General features: G+C 39.4%; 1 protein-coding gene and 1 long non-coding RNA gene across 20 annotated transcripts in view; one reads left to right on the forward strand and one right to left on the reverse strand.

The window, feature by feature from the left end:
* SLC11A2 (solute carrier family 11 member 2) overlaps positions 1-18083 on the reverse strand; it is a 65968-nt gene that overhangs the window by 5060 nt on the left and 42825 nt on the right. For 13 of the 19 annotated variants that reach the window (XM_037514734.2, XM_037514740.2, XM_037514741.2 and 10 more), the window contains 8 exons: positions 17822-17980; positions 16936-17022; positions 16171-16290; positions 15870-16019; positions 15235-15308; positions 14475-14628; positions 12654-12707; positions 3937-7734 (listed from right to left, as the gene is read on the reverse strand). In XM_037514734.2, the coding sequence (XP_037370631.1) occupies positions 7657-7734; positions 12654-12707; positions 14475-14628; positions 15235-15308; positions 15870-16019; positions 16171-16290; positions 16936-17022; positions 17822-17980 (876 nt within the window). In that variant the 3' untranslated portion in view covers positions 3937-7656. The other 6 variants (XR_008552300.1, XR_008552304.1, XR_008552301.1 and 3 more) reach the window with 6 other exon arrangements.
* Positions 952-9692, forward strand: LOC119247919 (uncharacterized). Its single transcript, XR_005125843.2, has 3 exons — positions 952-1013; positions 2381-2453; positions 9647-9692. It is a non-coding gene; the product is annotated as an uncharacterized LOC119247919 (long non-coding RNA).

The following is an 18083-nucleotide window of genomic DNA, read 5'->3' on the forward strand; positions in this document are numbered from 1 at the left end:
TCCTAAACGCCTCTATCACTGTCATCTTTTTATATTGTTTAAAAATTTCTCACGATCAGTTAAAGTCTGTGTAAGCAGAATATGTATTTAACCTCTGTGTTGATAGATTTGGGTTTTCTTCTTTAACTTCACATTCCTTAGGTACATTTCTGTGCATTAGTATTTCCTATACTTACAATTTTAAGCAAGAACAGTAGCAGTTCTTCCTTTTTGGCCAATTTAGGTTTTAGTTTGACTACATGGTGTAACCATAAGCCTCTTTGTGTCAGCTTCTTTCTTTTGCTTATTTCCTTGGAGTATGTTCCCAAAATTAGTATTTCCAGGAAAGAAAGCACATTCAGATTAACGTCACTTCTTGTGTATTGCTAGAGATACATAAGATAAGCTCTTATAGATCTTCCAGAAAGATTTGTCCAAACTTTTCAGCATTGTACCTGTGTTTCAATATACCTGTTATTGTTGTCTTAATGTATTTGATTTTTGGTATTTGTCATTTTATTTCAATTCATTAATTGCTAATCAGTCTATAAAATACAAATATGAGCAGCACTCTGTCTGCTTACCTGTGACTATGCAGGTGCTTCTTTTCACCAACTCTCTCCTGCAGTGCAGCAGCTTCCTGCCTGCCCGTGACCTGCACCATGCCCAGAATACTCTTCACTGACCTCCCTCAGTGGAGGCAGCTCTTCTCAAGGCCACCCAGCTGCAATCATGCAGGCCTTTCTCAGCAAACCTGTCCCTTTCGGGGCAGCTCTTCCTGCCCGCTTGTGTCTATGCAAGTGTCTTTTACTACCCTATCCCTTTTCTAATAAACCTGCTTTTTAAATATAAAAAAAATACAAATATGAATATTCACTTTGATTCTTATTTCCACTTATTAAATGGTTCCTGAAAGAATACAGAATGGGAAATGGGTTCTAGAATGCTGAGGATTCAGCAACTAAATGACCGGGGAGGGGAAAGAAGGCGGATTCCACAATGACTCCTGTTTCTGATTAGGCACCAAATGGAAGGTTTGCTTTTCTCTAATAAAGGATGAACAGATTTGGTGGGAGAATGGATGTATATTGGACAAAACAATAATAGCTAACAATGATTATTTATGATGTTCTTATCATTCTGCTTTATATCAATATATCATCTCATTTAATCTTAATGCCTATTTGACACCCTCTGGTATCAGGTCATGTGCCCTTCCTAGCATATCAATGTGTTTACCAACCAAGAAACTCTGCTAAGCTTCAGTGTCTAGAGTTTTTATTGGAGTTTCATTATGCAGGCATGACTGAAGGAATCACTGGCAATGTCACTGAACTCAGCCTCTCCCTCTAAGTCGAAGAATCCTCTAATCACATGATTGGTCTTTGTTTTTTTAAAAAAGATTTATTTATTTATGCATACAAGAACTGAGGTGCAGACCAAAAGTATGGGGGGTGAGAGGATTCACCAGAGACAGAGTGGGGAGCAGCACAGGCAGATTGGCTGCTGAAGGGAGCAGCTGGCAAGATAGGAAAGGTCTGCTGCGCCATATGGATTAGCCTGAACTCCTGCTGCAGTGGCTAAGGATAGCTTCATAGTGCTGAGACTTAACCCCTTGCACCACCAGGGAGGCCCCATGTGGAATGTATTTTGAATGAAGCAGACTCCATCTTGTCTCCAACTGCTGAGTTGAGAACTAAGTCAATGAGTGGGACTCAATTCTCTATCTTCTCCTTGTCTATAAAAGCAAGTCACTGTTCTTTTCCGTAATCTGGAGCAAGACAGGGAACCACCTGCAAACTGGGGCAAAAGGCTCCATACTTCATACCTGTAAACTAATCCAAAAGTTTCAAAACAAGTGGCCTAAGCTTTGACCACAACTATACCTGATACTTTAAAATTTCCCTGTGTCTTGACCCTAATGGACACATTCTGGGACTGCCTCTTGATCCAGAACCCAAAGTATGATTGCTATTCTCAAAAAAGTCACTGTCCTGTTTATATTGCAGCCTGGTTATTTCTTAGTCAGCAGATTTCACAATGATTTGTTTAAAAAGATTTTTTACTTGAATTTTATGAATCCATGATAGCTATGATTTCATTAGAAAAATTATGCAGACATCTGTCTCACTTTGCCGTTACGTTGAGATGAGAACTAACCTACTGACACTTTATCCTGTGTATACTCTTCGAAGGTACTAATGAGCAATGTCCAAAAGAAAGCAGAGGGAAAAATAAGCCAAAGGTTTAGTTTAGACTATCTACTAATAGGTGATGTCTTGATAGCTGATATGGATAGGGACAGGGGTGAGTTGTAGTTTAAATCTGTGACTCCTGAACTTGTGTGGGGATATTTGCTGACATCCCTGGAATCCATTAAATCAACTCCTCTCTTTCTCAGGCAGTTTCCCCAGTTACTTCCCCCTTTCTGCACGGACTTAGGACTGCATCCTTGAGGACACATATAAAAGATGGTGAGTACCTAGAAGAAGGGATTAGAACCATTCTCCTTTGTGAATGTTCGCTAAGGACTTCTTCAAGGGCTCTAGGTGGTGGTTTTTTTTTTTTGTTTTTGTTTTTGTTTTTGGAGCTACTCATATGATCACAGCCAAAGCTGGTAAGAGGGACAGCATTTATTTGTAAATTGTGGGCTAGTTTTGGAAAACTACAAGTGCAAGAAATTCAGTGTTTGTTTCCATGGCTTCTCTGTTGATAAGCATCTTTTAATTTCTATGTGTTCTCCATCCTATATATAAAGATTACATTAGACCTGGATCCTCCAAAGTATCCAAAAAGGCAGTCATACACAAAAAAGGTAGAAAGTGGGCCTTTCTGGTGGCGCAAGGGGTTAAGACGCAACCTATGAAGCTAGCTGCAGCCACCGCAGCACAAGTTCAATCCCCAACCAGGGAGCTACGTACATGGCACAGCAGACCTCTCCTGACTCGCCCACTGCTCCCCTCAGCAGTGTATTTCAATCAGTCTGTTCTGCTCCCCACTCTGTCTCAGGTGAATCCTCTCATCCCCCACACCTCTGGCCTATACCCTAGCTCTTGTATGCATAAATAAATAAATCTTTAAAAAAAAGGCAGGAAGTTTTCTGAAAACTATTAAGAATAGTGAATTTTCAATATATAGCAAATTATGCTTCAGGAGTATCAGACAGAATTTTCATAGCCTTGTATAGTAAGTCTCAATTGTTTAAATAATTTATTTCCAAATAAGATACCATAGCCAACTCAAAAATATCTTTGGTGATGTATTTCCAAACTTAGGACATGATTTTCTGACTTAAATTTTTTATTTTCTAGTTAGTAACAGAAAATAATCTACATTATGTCAAAGCAATCTGAAAATTAGTAGTTATGTAGTGACTACTGAAAACTTTTCTATGACCATGATAAAGGTGACACTCTATTCATTACTTAGTGAATGTATCTTTCCCAAATAGAACAAGGTATTAAGAATTCCATAATTTATTTTTAGAATGGGCAACAATTACATCAGAGGAGACAGCCATGTTGCTATTTAATTATGTTAAAAAAACATGCTACTTATCATGCTAGATCACCACTCTGCATCTCACTCATATAAAAACTTGACCATTTTGCCATAAGCATAAATGTCTAACATTTAACTATACATCATTTTACCCTTCTTGAAGGTATTTCTAGGGATGCAAAGGTAAATTGCTAACAAACCCTTTTTCCACTGATGGAGGTATTTTGGGAGTGAAAGGATTGAGTCTAGAAGCGCTATTGCTGCTCTGGTATGACACTGTAGAAAACACAAGAAACCGAAATAGACAGTAAATGTTAAGTAAACCTGTGGCCTCAGACGCTGCTGGCCCTGCCCTGGGTTCTGTAATGGTGACCAGACTGTGTTGAAGTTATAACTGTCGTGACTCAGACTTCCTCAGTAAGATTCCAACCTTGGGGGGACGTTTTCCCTGAAATAAAATGAAGACACAGTGTCTGAACTGTAAGAGAACGTGTGGTGGTGACTTCCTTCTTAATATTCCCTGAAGTTAAGGGTGACCCTCACGGGGAGGTGAAGTCTGGTATTTGGGGAAGGAAAATCAAAATCTATGTCTGCATTCTAGGCATTAACCCACTGTTCTGTGTACTATATGCACTCTTCTCCACTTGCCTGAGTAATTACTTAGTGTTGTTATTTGTAGACATCATGAGGCCCATCTAGTCCCACCAACAAGTATTCATATTTTGGTCAACACTGTGCTCTTTGGAAAATAGACAAGGAAAAAAATCCAACTGCTTTATTCATTAAGTAAATATTCCAGTAGATGCATCAAAACATGTTCCATGAAGATCAGGTAAGCTGAGGATGGGTGGCAAGAGAAGTCATCCTTCATGACGATTACACAATGAAAAGGTATTTCTAACCAAGTTATAAAAAAGATTCTAGGCTGCCAAACACACATTGCATTAGACCTGGATCCTCCAAAGTAACCAAAAAGGCAGTCATACACAAAAAAGGCAGAAAGTGGGCCTTTCTGGTGGCGCAAGGGGTTAAGACGCAACCTATGAAGCTAGCTGCAGCCAGCAGTGTTTAATGAGATTAAGTGTTTAATGAGAAACTGGCTTTTCTCATTGAACCCAACAGGCTCCAGAATTATACAATCATCTCTGAGATTCAACATACATCTGTAAATTACTATATTTATTATCTGAAAAAGTCAATGCAAAGTATTTATTAAGAGTAACTATGAAAATGCACAATTAAATTAAAATGGGGTTTAAATTAAAATGTAAACTCACATTTGGGGAATGTTAGAAGCATGAAGATACTCATTTACTCACATTAGCTTGGGTAGAGAGGGAAGGTCATTGCAGGGATACCCTATAAATAGAGAATACATAGTACTAGACTTTGGAAAATATTCCCGGGGCAAAGCTTTGGCGATTTAATATCAGAATGTTTGAAATTGAGAAGGGTATTTTCATGGCTACTATAACCCCGATGTCTCACTTGCTAAATAAACTATTTTATATTTAAACTACTAAACCTCTTATGTGCCTGGCTATATACTGACTATTTTTTCTATCAGGCTGACACACAGTTATGTAGCAGCAGCTGCTCAGTAACAATTACTGAATTGCATCTTTCTGGCCTTCTGGGTATATGCAGTCAGAGCATATTTTGCAAATTGAGTCCACAATGTCAGGCACTCAGAAGAGTGTATGGACATAGATTAATCTCAAGATTGAATATATTAACAGGTATAGTAGCACATGATACAAAAACCCCAATTTGTAAATCATAAATTAAGGAATAATAAATAATTAAAATTAACTCAGCAAAATATTTAGACTCACTCTTTAGATATCAATCTCCTCTACTGGTTTTAGCATGATTCAGTTTGCTTTATTATCAAATTTTCTGATTAAAGGAGTCACATGATCTAAGAGATACACTTGTAAACTTCTGTAAACTCTTATATGTTACTAACAACATTCAGTTAAAGAATGAGATAAGCTATAGAAAGCCCCCACATACTTAATCTCTGTTGTACAATAATCTTACCTCTTTAGGATTTGTGAAAAGGGATTTTATTTTTTGTCTTCTTTACTTTCCTTATTCTCTGGTAATGAAACTAGTGGGGCATGAAATTGCCTAGGGAAGAGGAAAACCCAACTGACTGGTTCAGTTTGATTGTTATCTGCTTATGAAGAAAATATAAAACATTGATACATTTTAAAATTTCTCTTTTTTTTTTTTAAAGAGGCATGTTTATTTATTTATTTATTTGTTTGTTTGTTCTGTTTACACATGCACTGGGTACAGTCAGAAGTGCGGGAGGGTGAGAGAATTCACCAGAGCCAGAGCGGGGAGCAGAGCAGGCAGAAGGACCGAAGCACACTGCTGAGGGGAGCAGCGGGTGGCAGGAGAGGTCTGCGCGCCATGTGGGACCCTCCTCCGGTGGCCGGGGAGCAGCCGGGGATCGAACCGGCACCGCAGAGGCCGCGGGCAGCTTCGCAACCCAGCGCTCAACCGCTGCGCCACCGGGGAGGCCCTAAAATTTCTCTTTTAAAGCTGACAACTGATGTTAATGTAGCTTCATCTTTAAGATCACAAGGATGTCAGTGTGTACAGAAAGGCTACTGCTCTTGTCAGAAGTTTCAAGAGACTCTGAAGTAGAATTTGGAAATATCATTTAGAAAAACTCACCCCCATGTGGAGGGCCAGGCATTACACATAAAGAGAAACAGTGTTGGTTTGAAAAACAAAACACTTATTGAAAGGCACCAAGCTGTAAAATAAGGCAGAGAGGTCAGGTTTTTTTACCCTGAAAATTGATGCTGAAGTCATAGAAGGCTGCAGGGTGTGCAAACTCAAGGCCTTTGGGTCTGGAAAGAAAGGAGGTGTGTGGAGTGTGTGCCCCCCTGATGTACAGTCCATTAGAAATGGACAGCTGCCGTTCAAGCCAGTCGACTACACTCTCTGCAGGAGCATTGAAAATCTCACTTTTCAATCAGTCAATTTTGTAAAAATTTTTAGATATTTACATTTTTGTTCTAATGAAAAAAAACCTGCTGATTAGGAAGAGAGGTAAAAAAAAAAAAAGACCTAGATGTAGACAGGTAGTTTGTAACGTGTGGGCTAATTTTCCAAGTCCCAGTCCAGTTTTCATCTCACAGTACTTGGTGAAAATACCTTAAAATAAAATGCTTAGACTTCCTTAGGAGATGCCCTAATAGATCCAGGAGCCTTTCCTGGATAGAGATTTTGGACCAGAAATGGTGTTTCAAGTATTAATGGGAAAAGTGAGAAGAAAAGACAGGGTGACACTATTCAATCTTTAGAAAGAAAACAAACACATTATCTTCTCTTCCATCTTACAAAGTCAAATGTTAAATGTTCCTTCTTTCTTTAACGAAAACTTGAATCTAGAAGGGAATGACTTACAATGCAACACGGAAAACAGATCATTAGTTAAAAATCTGGTCTGGGTCTTGTTACTTGGTATTAAGTTCTTTTCCAAATAACAACATATCTATGAAAAACAAGCCAAGTGAAATGAGAACCAAAAAAATCATGATTACAAAGCACACTGATAACCAAAATTAAATATGATTACCAAATGGAAGAAATGTTTTCTTTAGAAATTATGTACCAGTATTAAGTTACTAAAGGTCTGGTCAATTAAAATCAAAGTGAAATTTAACTGGCACAGTAAAGCATCACTATATATTTATAAGGTAAGTCAATTTGACCAGATGTTTCTGACAAAGATCATTTGTGCTCCAGACACAAGTATCTGAATTACTGTACAATACATTAAAAAAAAGTTCAAAAGATGGATCAATTTTATATATCCTTAAAATTCTACCCAAACGGGTATGTTCAGGTTTACATAAATAGATACACAACATAGTTTTCAAACCAGAAGTGAAGTCACAGGTCCATAGGGGTGTGCGGCCTTCCTAGGCCCATTACTTAACTCTGGCTGTTGCAGGACTGTTGTGAGGTTGGTAGGTCTTTGACCTACACTTTGAGCTGTCAGCTCTTAACATGCTTTCCATGAGGAAATCTTTGCCTTTTGTTCAAAACATTTGAACAAAACTCACCTCTGAACTAACAGAGATATGTTAACAGGACTCCTGGCACCAAAGGACTAAGAAAAAGTTATTCTTATACAGTCTCTCAGGCTGTCAGTCATCTTGACACAAACGAGTCGGCATCCACAGTGTCCAGAAGGTAGAGTTCAGGCTGAGCTGTCAATCCCAGGTGGTACTAAGGACAAAAAGATAGAAAGGGTTAGACTGATTTTGAAGTATCTAAATACTGAAATTGGCCTTAACTACCTATAATCAACCTATCAGTTTAGGCCTTTTTTCAATGCTGTTATTTTTACTTCCCCTCAAAAAAATGCATTAGTAGACATCATTTCAAATATGTAAGATAATAGCTAGGAGCTGAAACAGTTAATGGTTGAGATAATGTCTAATGCCTCAGCAAAATCTGCACTTTTATTATTCTTGTGGTACGCTGTGCTTCCGGATGGGCGTTCCTGATCAGGGCATTAAGCAATCACAGATCGACTTTTGCTACTGTGTGTTCTAAAAATCAAATTTCAAATGGTCTAAATCCTGTGCCCTATCTTCCTGGCCCCACTATCTTTTGGAAGCTGAGCAGAGAAAAATCTTACATTAAAAAAATTCATAAAATACCATATTTAATGAGGAATATGGTCTGAAGATTTTTTCGGGCTGCATCACAATCACCTTGGCTCCTGTTAAAACACATTGCTAGACCCCATCCTAGAGACCTGACCCATCAGGATCTGTGATGTTGCATTTTTCTCTTTTCTCTGCATATACCTTGGAGCAATCATTCAGTCTGCTTTTAGCCTTACTGTCATTTTGAGGCTTTAGGAATGTTATTGTTCCTCAGAGTGTTAATGCACACTGCAAGACTATACATCTATACGAAGAAAATATTCCTATTATAATGGAAAGGGATTCAACTCTGCCACTTCTTATGACCCTGAGCAAGTTACATATCCTTTTGGAATCTTATCATGTGTATTGGTAAAATGGGAATAAATAGGATGTACACTAACATGCTATCTCGTATTATTCCTCAATAAATAATACCTAACAACTTGCTTGTATACCTCACAGGCTGGTGATGATGCTGAAAAGACCAGGGTAAACTATAAAACTATTCCCAACGAGTGGATTAGGAACACACTGAAACACTTCTTCAGCTTGCTTATTCACTTCTGGGTATTGTACCTCAGGTTTTAACAACTAAGAGCAATTGTCAGATACACTGACCATTCACTGCAGCCTTTTCTCCAGTGAGCTTAGGTGGTAGACTTTCTCATTAGGTAGCAAGCGAGGGTTGCAGTGTTAGTAACCTTATCCTGCCGTTTATCACTCATACTGCTTAGTAGGCTGAACTCCTTCTTTGGAGAAGTGGGTCATGGTGCATTGAGACATTGAGAAAAGGGGTTAAATGGCACAGGGGTAAGCTAAAAAGCTTTCAGGTCAGAGAAGTAAAGCAAATGAGAAAGCAATTACTTGTAGCTATTGCTGGGATGAGATCATAAGGGGCCTGCCCATTTTCTATACCTACCAGAAAGCATTTAAAGTTACTCTTTAAATTTTAGTACAGGTCAAACAAAATTGGTCTACCGCAGCTGGCACGTTCTGAGCTAAAATATATTCTAGCACTAAATCAGAGTATCAAGCAAATACTTCCATGGTTTCATGTTTCTGGTGCTGCTAAGCATCAGTGCTTGGTGTCTTAACCCCACGAAGGGTGTACTACACATTATATGCATTTGTTAGGTAATGACAATGTGGGTTCCGGAGTTAAAACTACTTAAGTTCAAGTATCAATTGTCCACTGATCAGGGATGTGATTTGGGAAGTTATTTTAGTTTCACAAGAGGCTGATCCTCTTGTTGGTATAAGAATTAAATGAGAAAACAGAAGTGCTAAAATCAAAAGTAGCAAATAGTAGTTGCTAGCCATTTTTAAATGCTTAAGCTAAAAGGACAGAGGAAGCTAAATCCACGGGTCCTGTCGAAAGAAGGAGAAAGGGTCTGCAGAGGGCAGAGCGAAAGGCAATGTCTCAAATCAGGATCTTTCAATTGTTTTACATCCTATTTTAATTCTGAAATTAAATCCAAATCAAGGAGGGCAAAACAAGGAAGAATATGGAGAACATCCTCCCGAGACTACTTTTACGTGTTGCTTGGAGTATTCAGCTCGTGTAAGAGGCAGAGAAAGTTTGCAACAGAGAAAGGGAAAACGAAGATCTACTGACACTCTTGTGACAAATGAAGACTGACTTAAGATTTTCAGTCATGAGTCTGGTGACAGGGCCAGTAGTGTACTGTGCTTTAAATTTTTATTTATTTAAAAGACTTTGTTTTTATTAAACAATGCCAATAGTCACACTTATATCAGGTCTTCCAAATTGATCATTCATATTTACACTCAACACTTTGACTTCTCTATCAAATAGTCTGTACTTTTTATGGCAGCATATACAGAATGAAAAGGTCTACCTTGATGGGAAAAGGATACAGATAGAAAAATGTTCAGCTTAAAGCAGAATAACATTTTTTCCCCCAAGTCCAAACCTATTGATACCACCTTTAGCAACAGAAGAATACTTGACTAAGTGGGTGAATGGAAATTAGTGTCTTAGTGTCCGCAATTTATTGAGTCTTCTGGAGACTAAATCTATGTATTTCTCTCTCCCTTCTAAGGAGGAAATCACTAACAGTGTGGGCCTCATACGCAGCCCAGCTGGTAGATGATGTTTCTATATTTCTGTATCAAAGCTGTTGAGACTTCCTAAGATTCTCATCAAACCTCATTAGCATATTCCAGGTTAAAAAAATACCCAGGAAACCAAATTGGAAAAGGCAAAAAAAATTTTTAATTACAAATCAAGTTTACATAGTGCTAAATGGTCACTAAAAAGTTGGTTGCAACCATTCCTAACACAACTAGCAGGACCTCACAGGAGTCCAGCTGCAGCTCCTCCATATCCCTGGTAACCCTCAGTATGCTGAAGAGGCTCAATTATTTCACGTCACATTTATGGATGACAAGTCAATTTAAACAAAGTACAATTAATTATCCTCAACTTTCCACAAAAACACATTGGAAGACTTAAGTTCTAAACATCATTTATTGCACCTAGAGTACTAAGAAAATCAAGTGGAGTATGGTATGGGCATGTTCACACTATAAAACATCACACACAGAGGATTTACAAAATGCCATTTAACTGGGAAATTTTCCATCCTTGAAACATAACTTCAAAAAGAAAGCTAGCAGCTTTTATGTAGGTTCTAAATAGTGTGATTCTGACACTGACAGGACCCATCCAGGCTCAGGGCAAAGGTAAATGTTACTGTGCTCTTTACAAAAACTTTCTGGGTTAGCTTGGCCTTCAACTACTGCAACCTGATGAAGATGGCAGTCCCCAGCATCTTCTCAGAGTGCCCTTTTATGCAGTTTGGGAAAGAGCGGGGGAGGAGAGGAGCGGATGTGGGGGAAGATTTAGGGAAACTTCTGTGACCTTCTGCTGTAATTACTGGTGGGTCTAAGATGAAGGGGTGGTCAGTGAAACACAATTGTTTACCCTCAATGTCTCATGAAAGCCAGTCCACTGACTATGGGTTTGGAGTGTGTGCAAAATATCAGCAATGGCTTCTTTAAGGGGCTCAGGTGAGCAGAAAACATCAACCAGCCAGGACAACTGTTGTGAGGAGGGACAAGTCCTTCAGTGCCATCTCCGTTACTGTTCTTACAGTCAATGGAGACTGTAAACATTTGATTACTCTTCTCCACCAAAACAAATGATTGGATTTGCAATAACCAGTCTCAGGCTCCGCATGTAAAAAACGTCAGAAGTGGCTGAAGAGCAGCAGCTTCATACTGAATGGAAACATTTCCTCTGACTCCAGAGCTCCACCACATGGTCTCAGAGATTTTTCTCCCGAGGAAATGACTGAAGAGATGTATGTAACCAAGTGCAACCTTGCTGAGCAAGAACTCTGCAATCAGTGATACCTAGTGACTGGTGAGAGAGCTTTACAACAGTTAGGTCCATAGCTCCTTAGATTGCCTTGCAAGTAAGTCGTCCTGGGCAGGAAGCAGATCGGAGCTTCAGAAAAAAATATGACTGGTAGGAGATGGCTTTCAGGAATGAAACTCTTCTCCTTTTGAGTCTTTTCTCCTCATTCCCAAAGTCTCAGTCATAAACATTACCATCTTTTTTGTACCACCACCCTCTGGACTAGGATGGTGATTTTATAATCATATGAGTTGAGAGTAAATAACATCAGGAAAGTTCTGCACGTACAGGAGGGTCGTTAAAATTGGAATCTCATGAAAATCCTGATTAGCTTTCAATCTCTGAGGAATATCTCTGAAGTGATTTTCCAAGGTAGTTACTAATCACCACCTACAGGTGAGTTTTGCTATTTGCCTACTTAGCACATTCTTTATGCTTTCTCACCCCTCTTAACTTCCACTGAGAAATTTAAAGTGGAAAAAAGTTAAAAGAATCTTGGACCTAATAGAGGTAGATCTCTCATAATGTTATATTTAATATAAATGAAACCACTCTAATTGATATTTAAATTTTTATAAGTAAAATAACTGAGAGGGTATGCATAAGAAAAGTATTTCTCCGATTTATTATTTCATTACCTTTTGAAAAAACAATTTGCATACCCATTCTCTAATTTGTATTATGAAAAATTTATTATTTTCCAAGTATGTATTTTTAACATATTGCTTGGTTAAAAGTAATATATAGTAGCTTATTTTTCCAAGGGGTAAAACAAGCTTTACCTTGGGCAGCTATTTAAAAGTTTAGTGTTGAAATGACAGCAGCAATTGTGAGCTTTTTAAAAATTGCACCTAAACCAGTTCTCAGATTAGGAGGCCAGGAAGAAAAAACTTTCCATCTCTTAAAGTCTTTCCCAATAAAAAGCTGAGCCCCAAAGGTGGTTTAGTCTGTGCAACAGCACATACTTTTGCCTATGGTCACACAGTAAACCATAGAAACACACTTGTTTTGATGGCTACTTGTGGAAGACAGCAAACTGGTCCAGTGTTTGTTTACTTAGTGTAGTCACCACTGGTTTCTTCTGTCAGCAGGACTTTAGAGATGCTTACCGTGTGTCCACAATCCAAGAAGGACACGCCCAGTGCAATCAAACATTGCCAACTCTGAAAGATAAAACACAGTCATCTTTTGTTAACCTCTTTGAAGAGCTCTCTTACCCATCATGACTGTATTGCTCACATGCAATCCTACTCTCTTCAGTGAACATCCAGCTTTGCCTGTCTCTACCACCAACTGTTGCACAAGTCATTTCCCCAAACCCACTCCCTGTCAGAACATCCTGGACTGCCTTCCTCAGCAAAGTCCTCCATCGCATCTTCAATGCTGACTTCCCTCTGTTCCTACTGTTTGTAGTGTGCTTCTTGATGCAACTGGGAGTTCCCTTAGTAGTCCTGGTCCATTCATCAAAAAGGGGAATGACTGACAGACTAACACAATTCAACAGTTTCCTGAGCTCCTTTAGGAAGTACACGTTTTAGAGCTAAAAAATAGTAAACCATTTTAGAAAAGAGCCCATTGGTTTAAAAATGGGTCTCAGGTGCCTTGATAACCAATTTGTGTGGAGGATTTTAACTTCTATAGTAAATTTTAAAAACAACTCCTATGAAGGGCATATTCACTTGGGCTTCCCTGTGGTTATTCCCTAGATTTTAGGCTGAGCATCATCTTAGTAAGCCCTAAGTTTACTGGGGGAAAAAAGAGAAGGGACAGGGCCTCCCTGGTGGCGCAAGGGGTTAAGATGCAACCTATGAAGCTCGCCACAGCCACTGCAGCATGAGTTCGATCCCTGGCCAGGGAGCTACCCACATGGCGCAGCAGACCTCTCCTGACTTACCCACTGCTCCCCTCAGCAGTGTGCTTCGGTCTATCTGCCTGTTCTGTTTCCCATTCTGTCTCTGGTGAATCCTCTTGCCAGCGCCGCCCCCACCCCCCGCACCTCTGGCCTTTACCCCAGTTCTTGTATGCATAAATAAATAAATCTTAAAAAAAAAAAGAGCAAGAGAAGGGATATATCACACTGGTATATAACTTTTCAATAGTCACTAAAGTGATTTTCTCAACAAGATATCTAACCTGTGGCAGACACTGGCATGGAACTGAGCAAGTATTATAAAATCAGTCAGCCCCCATCCTTAACCATTCTCTGCAGCAGGTATGTATACATTCTGCTATCCCTAATCCTCAATCCTTGCGTTTTGGGGTTATTGTTGCTCATTAATATAGTGTCTTGTTTATTAATACAATGTTATAAGAGACATGGAAAACAGAGGCAAGAACATAGGCATAATCCCACCATCCTAAGGTGCTATTATTTTTACATAATTTAAACAAATTTTTTCATCATCTGGATACAAATAATTCTCTATTCTCTATGTAGGTTATAGTTTTATAAGCAGTTTTAAATAACTCTAAAAGAATCCATGAAAGAATATCAGTATTTATTTACTTTCTGAAGGGACAGCTATTAAGTGGTAGAGCTGAGCAGGGTTGTAAACCCAGGTGTCCCACCCAAAGTTCTGAAACCACACTGAGCAGCTCCCTTCGCCAACGCCACTTTGTACCGCTCTTTACTCTCTACATCCCTGGCCTTCTTTCCCTCCCCACACAAACTACACTCTCTTGGTAGAAATGATTAGGATTGGAAACCTGATAGAAATAACAAATAGGGAAGTGGTAACTGTTAAGTTACCAATGTAAATTTCATGGTTACAAATATTTAACCACAGCTGATGCACAATTTCACATAAATTGTTTCAATATTCTGGAGATAGACTATGACGTTTTGGGGTACCTTCATTTCTGAATGTTAGGAAGCCCCCACCTTTACCATTCTTGATACCTATGCCCCGCCCACTCCAGACTGCACTTACCAAGTAAAACACAAAACTCAGATAAGCCACGCTGACCACAGCAGCCACCACATACAGAGCAAAATGCCCTAGGTCCTGGACGTAAACCACTACAAAGTACATGTTGATGGAACACACAATAAGGACGAGGATGCCACCTGCAATCTTCCAGCCCCTGTAAAAGAATTAGCATAGTAACTGATGGAATAGTAGAACCTGGCCATAAACAGAAAAGGACACTGATCTTGTAGTACAGATGTCACAAGAGTAAGAGGCACTTTTAAATGAACCAAAAAAAAATAGTTTTTAATATGTTCCAGATATGGGTAAATGAGACAAAGTTAGACACTGATAGATCTAAAGTACTAACAAATAAATAATCCCTAGTATTGAAATCCCTAGAAATGCAAAATGCCTTAGAAGTACAGAAGTCGCTACTAATGCAACAAGTCATTTCAAATACCGCATATCCTTAAAGATGTATACAGAGGGTCCTTAGTTTATGCCTTTATCATTAAGATCATTTAACATGGAATTAAGGTGCTTTAAGCTTTGATGGATAAAGCTGAAGAGTTAAAGCCCTAAAAGCTGATCTGTCCCCCCAGGAAATGAAAAACGTGCTGTGCTACTTCACTACACCTACAGGTCGTTTTTCTAGGAGGCAGCGCTAGCAATTACCTCTCAAAGCATACAGTTTCTCAATAACTCATTCTCTGACTGGCCTGCTTGATGAAGATACCGCCCCCCATACTCTGTAGGAAACCGAGAGGAGTATACTCACAAGCCATTGGCAAAGTCACTCATTACTGGCCGCAAGCTCGTAAATGTAAGGATGGGTATAAGAGCAAAGGGAAGCTGAAAAATAAAGAGCTAAGATCAGACTGGGGTGCTGGGGGTCCTTGTATCACCCCAAAGCAAAGCAGCCCTATTAACAAACCCTGCCTAGCCCTACTGTAAGTAGACTTTGCCCTTGCTACTCCATGAGAAATAATTATCTCTATTATCCCAACATAATCCAGCATTATGCTGAAACCTACAGAGCTACTATTAACCTAACATCAATATGATAAGTGTCTTTACAAATATTTGTACTAAACTTGTCTTCCTAACCTCCACAGGACCTAGTATTGTTCTATATGTTCACTTAATGTTTGCTTGGATTAATGAACAGAATTTTGTGTTCTATATAATTACAATTTATAACTCACATCAATGGGATTAAGAAACCAAGTCCTTTCTAAAGCCCACTGAATGCTAGGGAATCCATATACATTCACTATAGGCCAACACCACACCTCTTCTTCCTCTCAATTTCCCCTCAGCCCCTAGGCACCCAGCACCAGGCTTGATACCTAAGGGAAGTATATAATGCTGCCTGGCTAAAAGGGAGGTAAATTTCTAAAGCTCCCTCATCACCTGTAAGCTCTGCAGAACATTCAGGAAGTCATTCATTCCCGTTAGATGTTCTACATCTTGGAATACAGCAACAAGCAGAGTAGGGATGATGGCAATAGAACGAGTCAGAATCACTCGGGCAAACCGTGACCACTTTAGGTTTAGGAATCCCTGGAAGAAAACGCAGAGGCAAGATAAATATCTGGAACAGGAAACAGAAAGTGGTGTGGGGAAGTTCAGGAAGACCTTAGAAGCAAGGGATTAAAAAATAACAAAAGGGCAACGTTCCCGTCTATTCTATACCAGTCAAGACAACACGAACCTCCATGACAAACTGGCCAGAATAGGTTCCTGTCATGGTGGAGCTCTGTCCTGCAGCAAGGATCCCCACTGCCCAGATATAAAGTGTAGCAGGTCCAAAATAACAGCCCAGTACAACACCCTGGGAGAAGCAAGGGAGAAAGATATGTTGTGTCAATGATTTGCTTAGCTAACACCCAAAACACCATCTCTCCCTGCTCTTTGCTTGCACCCACCTATACCACATGCTGTGCTGGCTGGCCACTGTCCCAAAGCTAGACTCAGGTTCTAACCTTATTCTAGAGGCCTCAACCTCAATTTTGATAAATTCTTCAGTCTAATCCTTTCTCTTCTCCAAGTACCTAAAGCCATCATCCTCAACCTATGTGTTAAAAAAAAAAATTTTAGAAAGGCTACACATTTCTCAAAGTATATTCCTCAAGACACCATTGTGGAAATTGGTAATAGGAGTGAAGAGAAATGTGAAACTGATTTGGTAAATGCTACCTGTAAACACTATTCCTGGCAGTTTACAATGAAAGCAGCTAAAAGGGTGACTTCTCTGGTCACCCACTCTCAACACAAACTTGGCTGGTATGTTTCATCTTTTCAGTTGATCCTCTATTCCCGCCCAGGTAAAAAATGCTGCTCTGGCATCTAGACTTCTGAAATCAGTGACACTCCTAAGGAAATATGCTCAGCTCTGAAGCAAACCCCCAGTGAAATCTAGACAATATGCCAAGAATCTTGATTCAGAAACAAAGATCACAAAATTGAACAAGTTTACCCCTTTATAGATGTCCACAGTCAATGTTGAGTTATCATCAGGAAAAAGGTCAGTGTGGGGACTGCTGCTATTTCTACAGACTTCAACCTGGAACACAAAGCAAAGCAGTTTAGGAACAACTTTTATTTTCAAAGCAAGGGTTGGTAAGCATTCTCCTACAGATCACATACAGTCAATTATAAAATACAGGCTGCAGGTAAGACACAGGAGACAGGTTATGATGTGGGCAGATACTGATAGTGATGTCACTTGTGGTTATGTTCTCCCTCCATAATCTCTCTATGCTCTCATTATGTATGTCATCAAAAATTTTTACTAAATTAGAACATGTATGGTATTACATGAATGCTGGGTTTTTAAATAGTGACAGGAGAGGGTCCTTGAGAAAGTTTTGAATATGAGCAGACATCCAGAATAGAAAATCCTGTCAAAGAAGGGTCAGAGGTCTTATAGATGGGAAACATCATGGTGATCAAAACTAGACAGGCAACCAGGAATCAAGGTGACTGAGAATTCAAAATGGAAAGAAAGTCTGCCCTAGCCACAGTTTCTGTTAGCTGATTCTTCACCAAATAATGGTACTGGCAAGCAGGTTGGCAATTGATAAACGGGAAACAAAAAGGGATGACAGAGCCAAACAGATATGAAGCCCCTAACATAACAGCATGAGTCTGAAGCAAACTCTCTTTTCAGTCAAAAGCTGGGAAAGATGGGTCCATGCTTGGGAGACCCAACATTGTAGACCTGGACTGGTCTGTGCTCTAGGGAGCAACACTGAAGCTACAGACCTATTTCCTGTGAGCACCAAGTCACTGTAATATTTTCCTACCCCATTCCAGCCTTTACTTGACCTTCACATTCACTACCATGACCCTGGCTTACTCACCACCTGCTCATTGGTTTTCCCAAAAAATGCTTCAGCAAAAACTGAGACAACAAAGACGTTGATGATGAAGGAAACAAAGAGAGCGATGCAGGATTCGATGAAAAAGTACTTATTGGCTTCTCGAACTTCTTCCTTCTTTGCACGGTTTACCTGTCTGGACTAGAGAGATTACAGCAGCAATTAATTTTTTGACTAGTTGAAACAAGTTTCCTGTAATTTGGAGTCAGATGAAAGATTTACAAGTCAAACAATTGACCAAATA

Source organism: Talpa occidentalis, unplaced genomic scaffold, assembly GCF_014898055.3.
Source record: "Talpa occidentalis isolate TD23 unplaced genomic scaffold, MPIMG_talOcc4v2.1 talOcc4.16, whole genome shotgun sequence".
NCBI lineage: Eukaryota > Metazoa > Chordata > Mammalia > Eulipotyphla > Talpidae > Talpa > Talpa occidentalis.